Source organism: Ascaphus truei, chromosome 3 (assembly GCF_040206685.1).
Source record: "Ascaphus truei isolate aAscTru1 chromosome 3, aAscTru1.hap1, whole genome shotgun sequence".
Classification (NCBI taxonomy): domain Eukaryota; kingdom Metazoa; phylum Chordata; class Amphibia; order Anura; family Ascaphidae; genus Ascaphus; species Ascaphus truei.
Window position 1 is genome coordinate 221,943,317 of NC_134485.1, and position 22,542 is coordinate 221,965,858.

General features: G+C 39.0%; 1 protein-coding gene across 3 annotated transcripts in view; it reads left to right on the forward strand.

Moving 5' to 3' along the window:
- The window catches only part of IMPG2 (interphotoreceptor matrix proteoglycan 2), a 94,865-nt gene extending 73,123 nt beyond the window's left edge, over positions 1-21,742 (forward strand). For 2 of the 3 annotated variants that reach the window (XM_075590130.1, XM_075590132.1), the window contains 7 exons: positions 915-1,134; positions 7,206-7,416; positions 7,934-8,122; positions 9,611-9,812; positions 12,534-12,613; positions 14,009-14,083; positions 18,939-21,742. In XM_075590130.1, the coding sequence (XP_075446245.1) occupies positions 915-1,134; positions 7,206-7,416; positions 7,934-8,122; positions 9,611-9,812; positions 12,534-12,613; positions 14,009-14,048 (942 nt within the window). In that variant the 3' untranslated portion in view covers positions 14,049-14,083; positions 18,939-21,742. The remainder of the gene's footprint in view (positions 1-914; positions 1,135-7,205; positions 7,417-7,933; positions 8,123-9,610; positions 9,813-12,533; positions 12,614-14,008; positions 14,084-18,938) is intronic. The other variant, XM_075590131.1, reaches the window with a different exon arrangement.
- Positions 21,743-22,542: the final 800 nt, after the last annotated feature.

Sequence of the window (22,542 nt, forward strand, 5' to 3'; positions counted from 1 at the left end):
TATAATTATACAGAAAAATATATATGCATGTCCAAAGGTACTTATAGATATTCATTTACATTTAATATTGTTATATTTGGATATGTATAGATTAATGACAAAGGTACATCCATATATTTTAGATATATGGGTCATGCAAGGGAACATTTAGGTTTGAGAGTCTGTATTCTTTGTAATGGACTGTTGATATGGTTGTTTATTATTACATCCAAATGTTTATGCATCTTAGTCAGAATAGAAAAGGTGTAATATTGGGCTATGTACGGAAAAGACTGCCCCCACTATGATGGTATCTGATTAAGCAGCCTATACTGGAGCTGTGAAACGCGTAGGGTTGAGGAGTGATGTCCCTTCTGTAAGGAGAAGCAAGTTTGAAGGATCTGAAAGCACCAGAAGTGATATCAGTGCTTACTGGAAGTAATGACATGGAGGGCTCTAGTGATCACAGAGTAGATGTCCAGCTTTCTCAATGGGATGATGAGCGGTGTTTTTTAAATATGTTTGTGAGTGCAATACCATATTTGACATTTTTACATCCCATATGCCTATTCTATAGGCACTTCATGTGAATGTATGTCTTATAACCTTTCACAATTTCCCAACTTTATTTAAATATACTACACTATATATATATTTTTTATTTTCCCCAAATGTGAGCACATCCTGCTTGATGCAGACATTTTGGATCATATTTTTTTTAATTTTTGAACAACAGGATTAGTCTCTGTCTGCAGCAGTATTGCTTGTGATTGAAGAATAGTATTATTTTAGTGGTTACAGTATATATATTCTAAGCGCCTACAGAATATATATATATATTTGTGCAATATAGACATGTGTTGACCAAACTTGTAAATGTAATCATGCCAAACATACAGATATTACCAATATACAATTACATGCATTTGTTTCAGCTGGTTCCCTATCTGCAGTCAAATTTAACTGGCTTTCAAAATCTTGAAATTTTAAATTTCCGGAATGGCAGCATCATTATAAATAGCAGAATGAAGTTTGCAAGGGCTGTTCCTCGAAATGTAACCAATGCTGTGTACATCATCCTTGAGGACTTCTGCAACACTGCTTATCAAACGATGAATCTGGCTATTGACAAATACTCATTGGACGTTGAATCAGGTAATAAAGTAAAACGAAGTTCTGTTAGCCTACTTAACGTGACTTGAACATAAGTTAATGCACTTTGATCGTATAACAGTATTCACCAGAGCAAACAGCAAGAGGTTAATCAGGTTGTACTCCCCTAAAAATGAAGGCGTTATTTGTAAGGACAGTATTCTATCTGACAGGCAAATTAGCTGATTAAAACCTAAATTATATTCATCCCATATTTACTAAGCTCCATTAATGTTAACACCCGAAAATAACGCTGCGTTATTTAAGATATACCTAACTCGAGCATTATTCCTATCTGGAGTAGTGCTTTTGCTGCAGAGGAGAGAGACAGAGCAATTTAAGACAGGGCATATTTACTTCTATGCCTCCAAATGAATTAATAGCTGTTTGGAAATACTGTATTTAAATATATGTAAAATGAATTCAAATTTGCATATGTCTCAGGTGTTTTTACAGGTAACATGGTTTACATGACATTAACAAAATGCTAATGTGCTCGATTAGGGCTGTTAGTTTTGCCTATTTTTACTTTAGTGAGTAAGGCAATAACTCAGGGAAAGTAATGGCCGTTCCTGTTCTAGGCAATTCTAAATATACTCATGATGGTTCCGCGTTATCACTTCTTCACTGAGAATGATGTAATCCAGACAACAAGTAGTAATTAAAAAATATATCATTTTACTAGAGTGATGAGAAAAAGTATATAAATACGGACAAAAAAATACAATCACCGTACGATACACAGACTCCGTGAATCGCATGAACCAATACATATCTAAACAAAATGAATACCAATGAAATGGATAGTAAGCAACTGGCTCACACTTCAAGCATTATGGACAGACACAAATATCAGCTATATATCTGAAAACAAATACTTATCCGTAGGTTTAGAGAAGAGAGGCTACTAGTCGAGTGTGTCTGCATTATAAATCAAAGATTCACAGGAGTTCGATGGATATATTATAAATATTACATAATAATTGGGGCACTGTCATACAGGGAAATGACACTAAATGTAACATAGTTACAAAACAAGGTGGGTGAAGTTTCGGGGAGAGAACCCTTTCTTCTGGCCCGTTCCCACGTTATAGGAACGTGGTATTTCCCTTATGTGCTCTCCCAAAGGCAAATTGTCTAAAGGGCAACAGTTTTAGAGTGTATAGAATCGCTTAGTGTGTATCCCAGTGTCTCCAGTCTAGCCAGCAAGCATGATCTGTTTTCCCCTCGCACCTTATGGACATTGTCTCTAAAATCTCCTATTGAATCTCGTAGGGCTGTCTACTACATTGGTCACTATACTTGTTCTAGGTAATGTAATGTTATTTTCCCTGATTTAATGGAGCTTAATGAATCTAGCTTATGTGCCACTACATATCTTGACAAATAGTTTAGATAAGTAAAAGAGATTCGGTAGACTAAATATACTGTACTTATAGTGCAACAAATGAGTGAAAAACAACTTTATCTTTCAACATCTGTATCTTATAAGAAATGTTTCCAAGGTTTAATCCAATATTTATATTTTATTTATTTAGAATTTTTATCTAACACGCTATTCACTAAGAATCTCAATACTAGAGCTTGTGTAGGAACTTAGGGAGGACACCCGTCCCAGACGTACATCCGGGACCTACCGAAAGAAGGAAAACATTTAGGGAACAACGAGGAAGACCAACAAAGGGTGGGAAACATGAAGGGGAGCAGGGAATCTGTCTGCCAGGGTATTGGGGTGTGTTTGCCATGTTTAGTTTAAAAAGAATGGGTTTTCATTCCTTTCTAAATGGGAAACAAAGCTTCTTGATTGCTTAAAGCAGCAGGGATTTTTTTCCACAGTCTTGGGGCGGATCTTGAAAAAGCTCTCCCTCCAGTTTTATTGACCTTAAACCGAAGCGCAATCAGTTGAGAGGCGATGGCAGATCTCAGGGCCCGATTGGGGGTGTTACTGATTAGGCAGTTCTGAAGGTCAGGAGGGCAACTCTATGGATAGCCTTAAATTTATGGGTCAAGATCTTAAAAGTAACCCTTTGATCCACCGAGAGCCAGTACAGATCTTGTAAAACTGGTGAAATGTGGTCACTCCTTGCCTGTTATTAGATGGACAGTGGCGTTTTGCACCAACTGCAGGACTTTGATATTATGTTTTTGGAGACCCATCAGCAGAGAATTTGCAAAATCCAGTCTGTAGAAGACCAAGGCCTGTGCTACTATCTGAAGATTGGTTTATATTTTTATTTGTAGATTACACAACACCAAATATGTACGTATACAGCGCTTCACAGAAATGATATACAGATCTGACCAGACACACTGTTTCAAGCGCCACGACCTAAACTCCGTCAAAACATGATGCTGGGGGAGGTAACAGCTGCGATGAAGCTGCGGTAGGTCCATTCCTTTCAATGGGTCACCCGCAGCGTTAATCCTACATGGCCACAATCGGTGCAGTCACGTGAGAACAGTGAGTCTGTCCAGATTTGTAAAACACAATACTGTGTAATATATAATGGGAATAATTTGATTGAAATAAGACATGCTTACCACGTTAAACCAGTGTCAAATTATAATTTCTCGAGACACGTCTTATTATTGATTTTTATATTGATCTAGAGGAAGGCAAACCAAAACCCCAGTGAAACATTGCAAACGATGAGGCCTATTCTAGTAGCTTTGATAAGTCATTGAAAAACTTTACAAGCGTTAACTCTTTCAAAATCAAACCGAGCGATGAAACTCGCATTCAAGTAGCTCCAAAATGCAAATCGTGACTGAAAAATCTCCTTTTTTTTCCTGCGCCATCTAAAGGGTGGCGAGAAAGGAATTGCGATTTGCATCAGATGGAGTATAATTTATTTTTACTATATAGGATTGAAGCCGGGGGACCCAGGCGCTGACCCGCATTAAGATCAACTTCGTGGACCCCCTGCTTCAAACGTATGACAAAACCAAAAAAGGAATATACTGCACACTGATAAATATGAAATAAGTGTTCAATCCTATGTAATAAAAAATAAAATAGCAGCTGAGCTTCATTACCTTAGTGGCTAACCGCTAAGGTAATGAAGGGGTTAAACAGCAGTACCCAGTTTGTTGGTGGTAGAGGCGGTTGGTGCAGGTTGTAGTTGCCCCATGGTGGGTGGTTAGGCTTCCCGGAGTGATGCGGGAGGGGTTAACCCCCTTCATTACCTTAGCGGTTACTAATGCTAAGGTAATCAAGTGGTTAACACCTCCCACTACCCCTCCGGGAGTCCTAAGCACCAACCCTTAGAGCAACTACCCCCTTCACCCACCCCATCTACCACCAACAACCATGTGATGCCATCCCTTTTTTGGGTGATGTGACGTCACCTTAAAGGGAGGAAAGCACAATCAATCAGGTACCATATTCTTCACTCTCTGTAAGGTGATGTTACATCATCAAAAAGGGGAGTCATCACACGGTATATCCAATAATAGTCATATTTGTCTATTTGGGCTATTGCCCATTTGTGTGTGGTTATGGGGGGGGGGTGTTAACCCCTTAATTAAGCCCTCAATTAACATAGCAGTTACTACCTAGTAAGGTAATTAGGGGGTTACTGTCCAGTAGCTGCTTTAGTGTTTTAATGTAAATGCTGGTGCTACTGAGGACGAGGACGGCCTTCATCCTGTCAGGGGTAAATATAACTTTTATTTACTATAGTGTTGCTGGCTATTGGTTGCTTTTTGAATGGCAAAAGCACTATTAGCCAAATCTGGCTAATAGGGCTTTTGCCCATTACTGGGTGTGATAGTGGGGACGCCGGAAAGGAGGTTCCTGGAGGTAGAGGGGGTGGGTAGTAGGGTGCCCATTGGTTGTCAATGTGGCTATCTTTACATCTGTTGAGAGAATAGATAACCACAGTAACAATCAATGGATTAAATGACTAGTGTTTTTTTTAGAGTATTGTAATTGGTATTTTATTTAGCAGTATTGTTTGTTTGAATGGAAAAAAGCGCTATTAGCCAGATTTGGCTAATAGGGCTTTTGCACATTCCTGTGTGGTGGTGGGGGGATGGGGGGTTTGTTGGTGGTAGTGGGAGTGGGTGAAGGGGGTAGTTGCTCCTGGGTGGGTGGTTTGGTCCCCAGTGGAGTAGCGGAGGGGTTAACCCTTTAATTACCTTAGCAGTAGTAACCACCAAGGTAATGAAGGGATTTACCCCTCACAGAACCCTCCATGCAGGCCTAAACACCCACCCTAGGGCAATTACAACCTTCACCCATCCCATCTACCACCAACGAAGTGGGTATGGGTGGTAAACCCTTTCATTACCTTAGTGGTTAGACATGAAGGTAATGAAGCTCTGCTTTTATTTTAATTTGAATAAAACAGGATTGAAATAGGGGATCTCCAGAGCTGAACCGCATGACTTTCTGATAAGGGGACTCCCTGCCCACGTGGGCCGTGATGTGGGACATTTAAACTTGCAGGAGATACCAGCACTCGATACGGAGGCCTGTACCTCGGGAAGCAGGTGGTCCCTGGACCTGAAAGCAGTTCAAGTCCGGAGACCCCCTGCTTCAATCCTATGTTATTAACGTTAAAATAAATATAGTGCGGTTGCGCTGTGACGGGAGATGCAGTTTCGCTCTTCGCAGCTCTTCCAGACTGCTGGAGTGAAATCTCATGTCACGGGCACATCGCTTGTAAAGAAACTACAAAGTCAAGCGGTATGTCATTTAAAAAAAAAAAAAAAGGTATATTACACGTATGTCCGATTTGCTTTACTGAATACCGTTTTTTCATACATTTCATACCGTGTGGTAGTAACATGCCAACATATTCGATTTTGCAATGATAAAATCAAAGCTACTGGAATAGGGCCCTATGTCTTAAGAAAAAAAAATGGATTTCTCCCCGGATCAATCCTTTGCCTACATTTTAACCCTCTTAGCATTTCCTGTATACCTTTACGTTTAAAAAAAATATATAACTTTTTCTTAAAGATATCAACTGTATCTGCCATCCCAGTTAGCATGGGTAGTCGTTTCACCATTTGCACTTCCTTTCCTGCTGGAATCTACTCAATCTCAAATTCCTGTAGTTTCAAATTGTCTCTAGGTTTCTACTGCATTGCAATAAATACAACTCAGACTTCATTATAATACTTTAATTTGAGGGAATGTGAAAATAAATGATTTCCTCACATTTCTCTGCCTGGTCACTTTTGATGCATCTGCTTTGCAATGTGAGCACATGCTCAAGGCTACATTGAGTACACATGAAGCCAGTACAGAAAATATGCAAATAAATGTACAAAGCAGCGCACTGCCCAGGGACACAGGTGTACAAAAATTAAAAAATGATTTATTGTCAATCAGACATGACAAACAAGGAGGTAAGCACCCTCCAACACGTTTCACACAACAAGGTGCTTTATCAAGGATAAACTCCTTGATAAAGCACCTTGTTGTGTGAAACATGTTGGAGGGTGCTTACCTCCTTGTTTGTCATGTCTGATAGACAATAAATCATTTTTTCATTTTTTTTACACCTGTGTCCCTGGGCAGTGCGCTGCTTTGTGCATTTATTTGCATATTTTCTGATTGTTTGAAATTCAACAAGCGGCTGGACACGCCAACCTGGATCACTACAGGCTCTAGGAGTGGGTAAGATCTTCTGATACTTCATGACTATGGATCATCTTTCTTACTACATATTGGGTACATTTATGCTTCCAGTGTGATATTTCACTCACCCAGTAGTTTACCCACTCCACAACTGAGCCATATGTGTTTTTCTCATTATTGATGAATATAATATTTTGTCTATATATGGACATTAATAAGATAAATAATAATAATAATAAAAAAAGACATTAAAATAATGAATAAGAATGATAGACACATGGAAGAATTCTTTCATCTATTAAATGAGCAGGTGTTAATCAAATGCAAAAGTGTCAACTTGTGTCTGATTTTTATACGTTTGATTAATTTAACTAAACTTTTGATTGTTATTACAGAATAAAAAATACTTATACTTGCCTTTGCCTGCAAGCTGTCCCTAGCTTTGGAACTACAATATCAAATTGTTTTTCCTGTGTGTTTGCAGGAGATTTAGCTGACCCGTGCAAATTTCAAGCATGCAATGAGTTTTCTGAGTGCCTCGTAAACCGGTGGATTGGTGAAGGAGAATGTGTTTGCAATCCAGGATATGTTAGTGTAGATGGTTTGCCGTGTCAGAGCCTGTGTGATCTACAATTAGACTTCTGCCAGAATGATGGCAAGTGTGACATAATACCTGGGCAAGGAGCCATTTGCAGGTAAGAGCTTTCTTTCCTCTCTGCATTTGTTTTATTTTGCTGTCATTCTGCCCATACAGTACAGTATGTGTGTATGGCTGTAGCCAGCTTTATCTTACTTACTGATAATAATGTCACGTTATAATGCAGAATAGCACACAGTTTCCATAGAGTTCAATGGCCGTGATGACGCAGAATAACCCAGCATATCCCACTATATCGCAATAACCCTGGCTATATCTTCATGTGTCTTCGGGGCTCCATCCAGTTGGACCAAAAGACAGACAGTGGAGCTCTCTGCTATTATATGAACATTTCACACTAGAGAGGGGGAAAGCAATAATCCCCTTATTGCCCCCTTTTTCCTTAATCAGATGGGGTCCCCTGTAGCTGATTCGAGGTCCAACAAACTCAGGGCACTCAACAATTCCTGAAATACTGAAGCTCGGGTTTTTGGTTGTTTTTTTTAAGCCATATGACTGCCAGGGTGACCAACAGAAAGCACACTCTATACATTTGGAATATTCTGCATTTGCAGGTGTCGGGTAGGAGAAAACTGGTGGTACCGCGGAGAGCATTGTGAGGAGTATGTCTCTGAACCTCTAGTGGTTGGTATTGCCATCGCATCTGTAGCTGGCTTCCTTCTTGTAGCCTCGGCTGTCATATTTTTCTTGGCCAGGATACTTCGCGTTCAGAGTACAAAGAGTGATCAAGAGGAATCTGTCGGGTGAGTCCTGAACAATTTTATGTAATGTTAATAGAAAAATGTGATGGAGGAGACAAATTGATAATTTTGTCATAACATTGTTAAAAGTAATACATTTTATTTAGGGTAGCATAAGATGGAAAACGTTTTGTCTAAACCAACCAAACACAAATCTAATAATTAATTAAATTGTCAATTTTAGAATCATATTTTCAATTTTCCACTTCTAAAGCTCTATACACAAGCCTATAAAATACATCCAGGCCAGATCCTGACAAGGAAAATAGGCTGTTTCTATTTGAATATTGGTGGTTGCTTTATGGTTTTGTATAGTCATGTGAAATTACAGATGGTAATGAAGGGGTAGATAGATGGTATATGGGCATGACCCAAGAAAAACAGTGCTTCAAAAAAACCAATTATGCAATAACTCGATAAGTATTCACATGTAATGAATAGAATATCAAATAGGAGGTGACAATGGATTCCCTGTTGTTAATAAATCATTTAGACATGCACAAGGGATACGTCATATTAATTGCAATCTCTTGATTTTGTAAATTTCTGTGTGAGTTTGGAACAATTGTACAATTGTACCACTAGGGGAACCTGATGAAAAAAACAGTCCTGGCTCTTGTCTATCCGAGGTCCACAGTATATTAAGCCATCCATGCAGTCCCCAATGTAAAACACATACCATCCACTGTGAAAGGAGCTGCCGAAGTACTCACTGAGATCCTGCTGGTGATGAATTCATGGCGTGCTCCTGCCGTAAGGAAAATCAAGCGCTGAAAAGACAAACAGGCGAGCACAGCAATTTGAAAAAATCAAGGGCTGGAACCAGCAATGTTTGCAATATTTATTGACACATCTGCCTGGCACAGGTGTAGAATTGCTATTTATAGATGACTACTGCGTACAGTAGAGTCTTTCACTCTTTGATGAAGCACCTGTAAGACGTGAAACGCGTAAGAACTTTCCTTACCCTTTTAGTGATGTGCCAATAAATATTGCACACATTGCCGGTTCCAGCCCTTCATTTTTTCAAATTATTGTGCCTGCCTCTTCAGTGGTAAAGAAGGGGAATGTCTTTAAACTTAAGCTGTTCTCCACTATTTGCAGTATTTGTGGTGGTCTCATATCTTTTAACCCTCCCAGTGTTTGAATGCTATGTGTCTTACTGTAATGCAAGCCTCTATAGCGCTGAAGAGGTTAAACTCCTGAGTCCACCGTAACGTTTATTTACTTGAATGTTTGGAGTTAATTAGCTGACTGAGCTTTTGTGGTTAATAATACATTTGTTTGCAACCGTGTTTCTCATATTTCGGCCTTCAGAAAATACCATTATGTCAGGGTGATCTTGATCTTTCTGCTTTCCGCTATGCTGCAAGTACGTCTGCCAACCAAAGAGAAAAAAGTCTATTCTGCAATAATTGGCCTCCCTGAATGCATTTTTGTATAATACTCTAATGCCCTGTTTTTCTACTTTTTTACCAAATTTGGCTTCAGGAGACAAAGTGACAGCATGTCATCTATTGAAAAAGCTGTGAAGTACAATCCCATGTATGAGAGTGACACCACAGGTTACAGTCACTACTATAAGAGATATCCTCAGCTTCCGTCAACAAGCTCCACAAGTCCTGAGACTTCTGCAGACTACAGCAGTGAAGAGATTAGGCACATTTATGAAAATAGTGAGCTCACCAAAGAGGTATAAGAGACATCTGTGCATAAATCAGACTGAACAATGGAAGGACTGTTTGAACTCCCACTGCAGGAGGGGTTTTCAAAACACTGTTCAGTTATGTGTTGCAGGCCACCCCTGGCAGCAAAGGGCTTAAGAGTGCTACATACAGTATGTGAATATATTTGCGATGTGTCATGTCTAGTACTTAAGGAAACTGCAAGGCAGGGAATGCAGAGTACTATAAAGTCAATCTGAGGCAGGGAAAGGATTCGATCCACCACAAAATAAATGAAAAAAAATGGTATCACATTGTAATTGCTGTGACTTACAGTACAGTTTTAGCAAACTTACTAATGTGCATCAAAGAGAAAAATACTACCCACTGTTTAAGGGTATATATCATCATGAATAAATGCATATTTAAGTCACCCCAAATATTATTTGAATACAGGGGCAGCATCTGTGACTTTTACTCCTTAAATACAAAAAGGTTTATTGTGTAACATTCAATATATAATTATACAGTTATGATGTAGCTGTGTGGGGTGTTTATTTAACCCTTTGATCCCGAAAGTTCGATAGCACCCGAGTACCGCCAGACGTCCGGGATCGCAATTGTGTAATTGATTGTGTAGCGATCACATGGTGCATCTGCCCACCGGGTGACATAAATGGAAGTGCAGGGGGATCCATTTAGATTGGGCATGGGCTATTCGCTCTTTTAGAGCACAATCAGCCCTACAGAAGTTGAGCATTAATATGATGATGTGCCTGGTTTGGCACTGGGACCTCTGGCGTGTGAAAGGGCTTATGCCGTACAGATATAAAAGATACAGAACACCTACAAGCTCAAATTGAACCCCCAAAATACCCACAACATATATATAAGCATATAAGTTTCACAGAGGAGTGCTACTGAGCATGGCAATATGTATTTAAAACCAGAGACATAACATAAAACACAGACAAAGCTCAGTGCACATCCAGAAAAACTTATATACGGTACAGTGCCTAAATATACTGTACATGTATAAATAACTTATAAATAAAATGGTCTTTTAGTTTAACATTTTGGCCAAATTGTTGTAAGCCCTTGAGCCAAACTTCACGGCAGACCACGTTTCAAGGGTCCCTACACTAATATAAATTCTTAATAACCTGTGCATTGCCAGGAAGAATGATTTATAATAAATCTGTCAATATAAGTTGCAAAAGTTCTAAGTCTGATTGAAGCTTTTATTAACCTGTACATTACCAGGAAAAGCACTCTGTAATAGATTTGTCACAATCACACTGCATGCAGGCAAGTTCCCCTGATAGTTGGAGATGCCATGGAGTGAGCTCACTCCATGGCATCTCCAACTATCAGGGGAACTTGCCTGCATGCAGTGTGAGTGTGTTATGTCTCTGGTTTTAAAGCCGTACAGATATAGCAAGACTTAACGTCTTTGGTGCTTACACCACTCATTGTACCGAAGAAGCAGCACTGCGGAAAGTTCCATTCTTAAGCATGGGCCCCCGCAGCGAGATTCACAACAGACACAATCCCCAGTGCCGCAGACTTTTGCTTATTCGTCTACGGAGCTAGGGACAGTAAGTCTTGCTACATCTGTATGTTATTAGGGTACCAAAAAGGTTAAAGGGATAGTCTTTTCTATGGCCAAAGTGAACTAACCGGATTAGCATGTTTAAGAAGTTAGATGTATTTCCAAGTAATCTTTTCAACTGTTAATGTTTCCATGATGAACAAATGCTTAGTTTTGTTTTTTTACAATCTTGATCAAATCTTTTTTGCTGATAAGACTCAATCCTCCTCCTTTAGTGTTTTTTTCTTTTGTCCTATGTTTGTTTAGCAGTTATGATGCCATCTTTAGTTAAACAGATAAACATAAGTAGCTGATACTTATGAATTCAGTGTGTACCCGAAGAAAAGCAAAACCATATACATCTTTTATAGTATTCAAATAAATAAAACATTACTGTAATGAAGAATGCATTTTCTGTGAAGTGGCCAAGTTCACTGAACAAGTTCTTGAAATATTTTTTTGCACCGCTGCATGTGAGTTCCCCGTTACGGCCTTTAAATCAGTGTTTCTCAACCAGGGTTCCGGGAAACCCTAGTCTACGGCATCCCTCCGCAGAGAGTGCTGCGGTCCAAGGTGAAAAATCACCTGTCTGCTCAGTGGGTACCTCTTGTGTGGCCTGGAGACAGAGACTGCAATTCGCCTCTCTTCTCTCAGCCAGGCCCAGAGAAGAGAGAGAAACCTCTTCCTCCCCAGACAGCGCAGGACGCACCCGCTGAGCAGCGAACATATTTGAAGGTGAGAGAAAAGAGGGAAGCAGTGATGGCTTTCTATGGGGTGGAGAGTGTGGGTGTGCTTTGTGTGCTTTGTGTGTGGTGGGTGTATGCGTGTATATGTGTAAGCGAGTAGGAGATGAGCAAGGTCTGAAGAGCAGGGGAGCCCTGAGATTTTAAAAATCCTTCACGGGTGCCCCTGCTCAAAAAAGGTTGAGAACCACTGATCTAGATGATAGCAACTGATTTTACAAATATGTCATTAACCCATAATAAATAAGGATACAGCTTATACATTAGCTATTAGGGAAAATAAAAGGTACAGTAAACAATTATTTATGTCGCAGCAGAAGGCATATTTGGTACAGGAATAAAGCTGGCAGTTCATATTGATAGTATATGACATCGTTGGTCATACTCCTGTTTTTTAATGTTATTATTTTTTTAAGGAAATTCAGGACAGAATACGAATAATAGAACTCTATGCTAAAGATCGACAGTTTGCAGAGTTTGTGAGACAACATCAAATGTAAGTTAGCTAATACTACTACTACTTCCTATCTACACCTTTCTATTAAACATGGGGTCATACTATTTCCAGTTAACATACTAGCACTTATTTAAATGCCCTTATATGGTTGAATTGAATGATCTTTCTGCCTCTATTTGGCCAGAAAATGATACTTTGTACTAAATATTAGTCTTGGAATGTATTTATTTATGTATTTGTAGGTATAGGGTTGTTGCATGTATTTTGGAATTGCATAAAAATGGAATATATGCAGAAATTATTGCTAAAATAAAAAGCTAATCTGTCAGAGTAGTTGAATTACAGATTTTAAGTACACACATTCAATAAATTATTAGCTGAGACATACGCATGGAACATGGGAACATTTGGCCATAAAAGCAACAATCAGGTCACACCATTGCTTTTCTTGGCATTTGGTGTTTTTTGCTTTGACTTTATTTTAGGTCTCTGACTTATCACGATCGCATTAACTGGTTGATGTGTAAATAAGGCTGTGTCATGCATGATGGTTCGTAAAAACCTAAAGACCAGTATTTATTAAGTGGTGCTATTCTATAAGAAGTTCATCCAGGTAAATGTATAATGTTGTGCTGACACAGGCTTGGAAAGAGGGCAATCTAGGTGTTGAGCTCCTTATACTTGCCTGGGTACATTTTGGTAGTGGTGGTATTGGTTGAGATGATGAAGATGTGGTATAATGTGAGTCCTAAAAGAAAGAACAAGGGAAGATCTGATATTGTGCACTTGAGTGAAACGGACAATATTTAATCATATTTCTAATATCAGGCCAAATTGACCTCTTAGTATAGAACAGAGAGGTAGAGTGGAATTTGGTATGGGTGAGGTGGTAGAAGGCTATGATTGAATTGAGGCATTATTATTTTTTACCACGTAGAGTAGAAGGTTGCTCATATACACAGTTCTTTAGCATTCTGATATTAAAATACAATGCTTTATTGTAAAAAAAATGGCACAGAAGCTATACATTCTGCAAAATGAAACAGTCTGTAAAAGCTTACAGTATTTTATCAGAAGACCTTGCATTATGCTGTTTTTGGTTTTGGAAAGGTACTGGCCACTTCCCTGAAACGAGCTTGGTTGTTACAACAATCAAGTGGTGTGTTGATGCATCTACTGTACGTCAAGACAATAGATACAAAGTAAAATGCTAGGCAAGTTTTAGCTGCTTATATACATGTATATGTAATACCATTTTTTTCTATAAAAATAATTGAAATACAAGTGCACAGCAAACCTTTCTGTTCGCATCAACTGCATTGATGAAATTGTACAGGGCCTAGCTACCATCACTACTGCTTGCAATGATTTTAAACAGATGTTGACTGATTTTATATAGTATGATTAATCAATACGTTGTTGTTTCTTTAACAGGTCTGTCGATAAGGTCAGAAAAGAAAACCCCACAAGTTAATGATTCCCTTATTCTTTATACAGACAGAAGTAAAGGTAAATAACTTTTATTTTATTTATATTTATTTTTCCTTTACTGAATATAAATTGTGGCACTGTCATCACTACATATGTGCATGACCGGTGGAGCTCACTGCTGGTAGTCCGTGAATGCACAGGAACTGCATTTGTGTTAGAGCTCTACGCAAGGGATTGTGAGGAGCAATGTCAGGAACCACAGCTGTGTTTGACCGCTCTATCACCAGTGTGGTTCTCCTGCACTCGCTGTATTTCTTGAACTCATCAGCCCTGATTTTCCACTTGTTACGGATGAGTGAATTATTCAAAACCTGCACGGTATATATACCCATAGACCATTTACGTTAAGATATACAGGGGCCTATGCAGTAAGCGCCAATAAGCCACTTATCGATGCCTTTTCATCAAAAATGCCTACTGCTATTCAATAAGCCCGGATAAGTCGCCGATAAAAGTCCTTTTTGGCAAAAAATTTTCAGATAAATAAAAATCGCCAAACGAGCGTCGACAAGCCACTTATTGGCATGTTTTCAAACTCGTTCAATTCTAGTTGTGCCGATTAGCTTAGAGGCAAATCGCGGCTCTAGAATAGAGATTTCTTCTCAAAATCTTTCCACCAGGAAAAGTTGGCAGGAAGGTGGTGAGAAGCTGCCGAGAATCGGCGAGAGGGGACTTAGAAAAACAAATGCATTTTTCCTGCATCGCTGGAGCTGATACCCATTAATATCAGCACCGGAGGCCCCCGGCATGAATCCCATGCAATAAAAATGCATTTACAGGCAACTTCATTACCTTAACGGCTAACTGCTAAGGCAAGGAAGGGGTTAAGGAACAACAGCAGCTTTATTGGGGCAAAGGGGGTGAGTGAAGCGGGTACTTGGCCCTTCACTCACCCCTCTGCCCCCAATTAACATTACAATATGTACTAACCACCAATACGAAACCCACCCACTCACTGTGCTCCCACATAAAAGCATTTTTTATTATTTTATACACAGGATTGATACCAGAGGCCGGCGGGGGTCCCCGGGTGGTCCCTGCGAGTGTCTGTGGGCCTCCAGGTGGTCCCCGTGGGTGTCTGGAGGCCCTCGTGGTTTCTCTGGGCCCTGGGTGGTCCCCGTAGGTGTTTGGGGGCCCTTGGGTGGTACCCGTGGGTGTCTGGGGGCCAATGGGTTGTCCCCATGGGTGTCTATGGGCCCTCATGTGGTCCCTGTGGGTGTCTGGGGGCCCTCGGGTAGTCCCCTCGGGTGTCTGGTGATTTTCAGGTGGTCCCTGTGGGTGTCCGGTGGTCCCTGGGTTGTCCCCACGGGTCCCCGTTGGCCTGCGGTACCAATTCTGTTGCAAAAAAAAGTGGAATACATTGCAATAAATACATCTCCCGCCCAACACATACAGTACAGTAATGAGCAAAATAACTATTATCCAGATATGGATAATAGCTCATTTGCCCATTATAAAATCGAACATTAGCCAGCCAGCATAAATAAAGTAAATGAAATGTTCAACTTACCCCTGCCATCATGAAGGGCGTCTTCGTCAGCATACTCCAGGTCCATGTCCTCTGTTGCCTGAAAGAATACAAGAAAAAATACAATCTAATGGCTCCCAACCCCATAATCACCTTAGCGGTTAATAACCACTATAGTAATTAAGTGGTTATCCCCTGTCCCTCACTACCCACCCAGGAGGCCTAAGCATCCACCCCACCCTGTACCCATTGATTGGCATACTGGTATATCATACCCATATAATATGGGCATGATAGGCCACTGTAGCACTCAATGGTCACCCTAAGAAAAATAATTAAAGCAAAAAATAAACAATAATCACATAAATACAGAAGCACCTAAACACCCCAACAAAACAAGAAGTAAATAGCCTAATAGTACACATCACAAATAATTATCTATCACCAAAATAGCTAAAATATTACAATTATGTTATTCCAAAACAATACAATTAAATAAACAACTATCCAAGTAAACTATTAAACAAATAAAACCACTAGCCAACAAAACAATTAATTAATTAAAACCAGTAGCCAACAAAACAAATAAATAATTAAAATGCTAACAAATCCTAAAATGTACTAAAATCAAGCCATCCAAATTCAAAACAATTTAATCCAAACAATAAACAGAAATCGAAAAAATAACAACCAATAGAAAACAAGTATTTGCCAAAAAATGCATGGTCTGTCACTGTATTTATCTGTACCATAAACAGACACAGATTAATACATTATTAGTCAATGGGCAATGAAAAATATTAAAAGAAATAAATGCAATAAAAAAACCTGTAAAAATAAAATTACACACATTCAATATTTATCTTACCTTTAGAAGCATTGGCCCTCCGAATCCAGGCGATTCTGGAATCTCTCGTACTGCGCCACTGATTGAGCCAACTGTGCTGAAACAGGGATATCCATAAAAGCCAGCCTGTTGTCGGCCCTTGAGGACAGAGTTTGGAGACCCCTGTCTTAAAGTGAAGTAATATCCTTTTGAACTAATGTAATCTATCACATGGTACAGCAACCAGTGGGATTGTCTTCAATCCTATTGGCTGTAATACCATGTGATATGAGACATGTGGTTTGAAGGATGTGCTGTATCTCCCTTGGAGATGACGTCACATCCTTAACAAAAGAAAAGGAGGCGGGCACATGATACAGCATCCAATCAGATTGGAGCTGTACCATCTGACCTGAAAATGGGACGTCACAAGACTTATATAAAGCGTGTACGCCTCACTTAACATGAAGAAGACAACGAGAGAACATCCTGTTCTGGATTTACTATTGGGTTTTGTATTGAATGTATGTAATTGTATTTTTACAAGTTTTTTAATTGTAGTTTTATGTTTTTCATTGCCCATTGAATGATAATGTATTAATCTGTGCCCATTTAGGGTACAGATAAATGCAGTGACAGCCAATGCATTTTTTGGCAAATGCTTTTTTTCTATACAGAAGATTGTTGTTTTTTGTTTTCTGTTTATTGTTTGGCTTAAATTGTTTGTAATTTGGTTGTCTTGTTTTTATTTCATTTTCTGATTGTTTAGCGTTTTTAATTAATTATTTATTTTGTTGGCTTGTGGTTTTATTAATTAATTGATTTGTTGGCTAATGTTTAAAATTAATTAATTGTTTTGTTGGCTAGTGCTTTTATTTATTAAATTGATTGGTTGATTATTGCTTTTATTCATGTATTTAATTGGTTGGCTAGTGCTTTTATTTATTGAATTGGGGTGTTTAGGTGCTTGTGTATATCTTTTATTATTGTGTATTTTTGGCCTTTATGCTCTTTTATTAGGGTGACCATTGAGTGATATAGTGGCTTATCATGCCCATATTACATGAGTATGATGTACCACTATGTCAATCAATGGGTACAGGGTGGATATAGTGGTCCCTGGGTGGGTGGTTAGGCCTCCCAGTGGGTAGCGTGGGGAGGGTGGGTTATCCCCTTAATCACTATAGTGGTTATTAACTGCTAAGGTGATTAAGGGGTTAGGGGCCATTAGATTGTATTTTTTCATGTATTTTTGCTAGCATCGGAGGACATGGACCTGGAGTATGCTGATGAGGACACCTTTATGATGGCAGGGTTAAGTAGAAAGGTTTATTTACTTTATTTATGCTGGCTGGCTAATAATTTATTTTATAATGGGCAAATGAGCTATTATCCATATCTGGATAATAGTAATTTTGACCATTACTCTATTGTATGTATAGGGGTTGGGGATGTATTTATTTGAATGTATGCATATATATATATTTTTTAGGCACAGGATTGGTACCGCAGGCCAACAGGGACCCGTGGGGACCCACCGGACACCCACGGGGACCACCTGAGGACCCCCGACACACGCAGGGACCGCCATTTTTAAATTATCTGCATCACGTAACCGGGGGTTTAAATAATGAAGGAGATACTGGTACCCCATATCTGGGCCTGTAACTCGGGAAGCAGGGGGTCCCTGAGGCTGAAATCAATGTGGTTAATCTCAGGAGACCCCCTGCTCCTGCACACTATTAATAACTTACATTATAGCCGCTATGGTAACGAATTTGTTCAATTTTTAATTTTGGTTTTAATACTAGTGTATTGTAGCAGGGGTCTCCGGAGCAGAACCTCATTGATTTGAGGTCTGGGGACCCCCTGCTTCCTGAGATACAGGCCATGTTATGGGGTGCCGGTATCTCCTATGCATTTAAATGTCCCGCATCACGTGACCGTGGGAATAAACTGCATAGGAGATACCGGCACCCCGTAACGGGGCCTGCATCTTGGGAAGCAGGGGGTCCCCGGACCTCAAATCAATGAGGTTCTGCTCCGGAGACCCCCTGCTCATCCACTAGTATTACATTTTATATTAAAAAAATTTGATCTCTGGTAAGATTTGCGCAGGTAGAGGCGTCTCTCTCTCTCTCTCTGCAGCAGAAAGAACTTGCCGGGTGAGCCCTTTTCAGAGAGGCGATCTTCTCGTCGCCGGCTACTCACCAGTTGAGCAAATGTTGCTGTCACTGGTATTCTCGGCTTTCTGCATACCGTAATAGCAACGCTGTAAAAAATGCCGATTTAAACAGCACAGCGATTATTTTCCCGGCGCTTAGTGCATAGGCCCCACGGTCAGTAAGCTATGGGAAGAATACGTGATATGTCTATCAATCATTAGTTTAAACAAATCCAAATGATTATAAATATGCCTTTACATTATGCATTATAGCTTTATTCATATAACAGGCTCAAACAATTCAGTTGTCAAAGCAGAACGTTGTCTGTATAATGAAACCTTAATATACTAATACATGTTTTATACATTGTTCAATACCATTTTCCATTAACGAGCTGCTCTTTTGTTGTTTTAGGAAACTTGTTAAGAGAAAGATGAAAGAATTCCCCTACAGAATGTAATATTCAGATGATGACACGTCACTTTTGCCATTGCAGTAGAATGTATAGGAACTGCAAAGTTACCTTATGCTGTGTTAAGGTGAAGTGTGCGTAAAAAACCCTGCATGATCAATCATGTATATAACTTGAAAGTATAGAAGTTTATCAAGTATATAGTACAGTAGATTGATTGAAAATGATGGCAAGATTGGAAGTTGATTTAAGAAAGTAGGTAAAAGCTATTTAAGGAAACGATTTAAAACTTTGTTGTATAATGCACAAATGTATTTTCTAACAAAATTATTTCAATTCTATTCATTTTTGTAAATGTGATATATTTTTAAGTACTGTACATCAAGTGTTTTTCATTCCCTGGAAAATTCAGCCTTTTAATCAAGTCCCTTGTTTTAAATTTGCAAAGTGTATTTATTTAGTTATTGCTATTAACATAAATATGAATAGCTCCCTATCAAAGAACCAATGGCACAAGATATCTTTGTATATATGTGCTTTCCATACAGCGGTTTAGAGTGACATTGTTCTCATAGATAAACACAACATGTCACTGCATTACACACAATATCACGGGGCTTACACATGATACAGGGGCAGTGTTGGCACAGTATATCACAATATATTTGAACACATCGTACCAATGAGAACAATGAAGCCCATTACATCTGTATTTCTCTTGATTACAAAATAAATATCCCATCACTGGATAAACTCTAAATTTAAGAAGCCATTTAATTTTTTTTTACTATAGGATTGAAGCAGGGGGTCTCCGGAGTGGAACTCCGTTAGTTTCAGTTCCGAGGACTCCCTGTTTCCGGACATACAGACCTCTGTAGGTGGTGCCGGTAACTGCTTTGCTAGGCAAACGGGGATCACATGACGGCGTTGTTTCAAAGGTCCCGTTCCCTGCGAGCCAATAGGAAGCTGTAACGTGTCAGGTGAGGCTTCCCATTGACCCCATGTGACGCGGGAGCTTTATACTTTGCCAAGATACCGGAACCCTCTTTGGAGGTCTGTTTTTCGGGAGGCATGGGGTCTCTAGAGCTGAAATTAATGGGGTTCAGCCCCGGAGACCCCTTGCTTCAAACCTATGTTAACAAATAATAAAAAAGGGCATCAATTGGTCCTTCAACATGTACTGTACATGTTATTAGTTTATGCTGGAGCAGCACACATGCAGGTCCAGCAGTCAAATATTAGTGCATTTCTTTAAAATCCAATAAAAACAGGTTTAAGGGAAAAATGTCTGCACTGGAGTGCTTAAAATCAAGGAAATTAGTTTTACATATGTACTGTATGTAGAACTTCTCAGGCACACAAATATAGAACTTCTTAGGAATAATGAATATAAATCCTTCAAAGAACTTTCAGAACACCTGACAAAGGAATCGGTGTAATGGGTCAAAACACCGGGGGTAGATAAATAGTATGCATGAAAAAGGAAGAACAGAGACAAAGAAGCCATTGAGACGTGAGGACAACTAAGAATATCCATATTTATGGTAAACCCAATAAGTTAATTATTCAGATAATCTATCTCTAAATTGTAACTGGCACTAGTACATGACACCAGAGAGCACCAGAAACCTGCATTTGTAATTAAAAAATATTTTGTGTTAAAAAAATAAATAAATGAACGATACACTTGTAATTCAGAAAACTGTATATTACTTTTTTGTAATGCTGTGCTGTTATTCACATACCATAATGCTTTGGGTGTGCCTTTGGTATTGGTAAAGCATCACTTTTCTCAAAAAATCTAGCTTTTTCACTCGCTGTAAATCTATGCTATTAATCCCTCACCTGCACCCCTGCCAACAGCAAAGAATCAGAATGTAGTACTCCTTATGTTTTAACCTGGACAGATTTTATTGTAGAGTCAACATTTATAGACACTTGGATTTGCTAAATATGTTGCAAAATAAGTAAAATGCAGTTTCAACCCCTGGGGCCTGACTGAATTTTAAGTTTAAAAATAACTTCGAAATCTAGATGTAAATTACAACTATGAATTTTCAAAACTAGCCTCTAATCGGCAATTGCTTTCTATTTTACATAGTGCAAGTGAAAATAAATATAAATATAGTATGGTGGCATGTCAGACTTGGAAAACTTTATAAGCTTGATGAATTCTACCCAATGGATTATTTAATTACCACAATTTTCTTATCTGCTGGAGAAAAATGGGTACTCAATATTTCTTTGTAATCTGGTTACATGGCTGACTCACTATGTACCATAGATATTCCAGCCACTAAGTGCGTACAGGGTTCTGTTTTTTGTACTTTGGTATTGATTTCAAATATATATGCTAAGTAGGAAAGTTTGTGCCAATTTCTTAACTTGTCATATGCATATGCCGCCTTGTTCAGAAATTAAACCTGGCATTCAGGTTAAACCATCAAATACACTTATAGTTTAGTATTGTCAATTTAATCACAATGTATAAAATAATACATGTGTAGGTTTTATATGCATCATGCACTGTACATTTACAAATTTGTGTATTTGTTTAGACTTTGCATAATGTCAGGACAGGTTTTTATATGCATATTGTTTTTGTTTGTTTTTTTTACATTAGTTGCATTAAAAATACTTCTTTCTATGGAAGAAACAAATTAACTGATTTGTGCTTTCCACATAGAATGCTAGTCCTGGCTTTGGTAACAACAAATATGCATACTATTTGGGTTTCAATAGGTAGGATCTCTTGTTTTAGAAAGTTGAAAGAAATTCTGTGTAATAATAAAAAGAACTAACATTGTTTTAGAGATGAGCGCTGATTTTGTTTACTGCTATAAACCTGTAAGAAATAGCAATTGCTATGAAATTAGTTGCTGGCTTCTACTGAATATATGAAACGGATTCCATTACAAGGTTTTGTTCAAGTTACCAGCTAAACACCCGATTAATAAAGCTTTTGAGTTCCACATATGAACAGATTTATTTGTTGAGATCTTCCACATAATAGGGTTGCCAGTTGTCCAGTATTGAACCAGACTGTCCTGTGTTTGGACACTGTCCAGTAAAAAAATAGAGGTAATACAGGACATGTATGTGTCCTTATTACCTCTCTGGACATAGTGACCTGACCAGCTTGGGGGGGCTATGGGATTTCCCCGAGCAGGGAGAGAGCAGGGCTTTTGCTAGGGTGCTCCGCAGCTTCCTCCATCCTGATTGGCTGCAGCTGGGTAATGCAGCCAATCAGGTGGCATCAGGAGCCTGGGGGTAGGGCTAAGGAGAGGAGGAAATAGCATGGAGTGGAGAGGTGTGGGTGTGTGTGTCTTGAGCGCGCTGCACCTTTCATCATTGTGTGCAGTATTTTTGGAGAAGCCTCCTGGCAACCTTATTCCCCAACTAATGGACATAGTTCACAAGAAAGGGAATATTATTTTCTTTAAAGATAAAAATGTGCCTCTTGTGTACTGTAGGTATTGTATTGTATGTCTTTATTTATATAGCGCCATTAAAGTACATAACGCTTCACAGTAGTAATACATGTGGTAATCAAATAACTAACAGATAATATAAATAACAGATCATGGGAATAAGTGCTTCAGACAT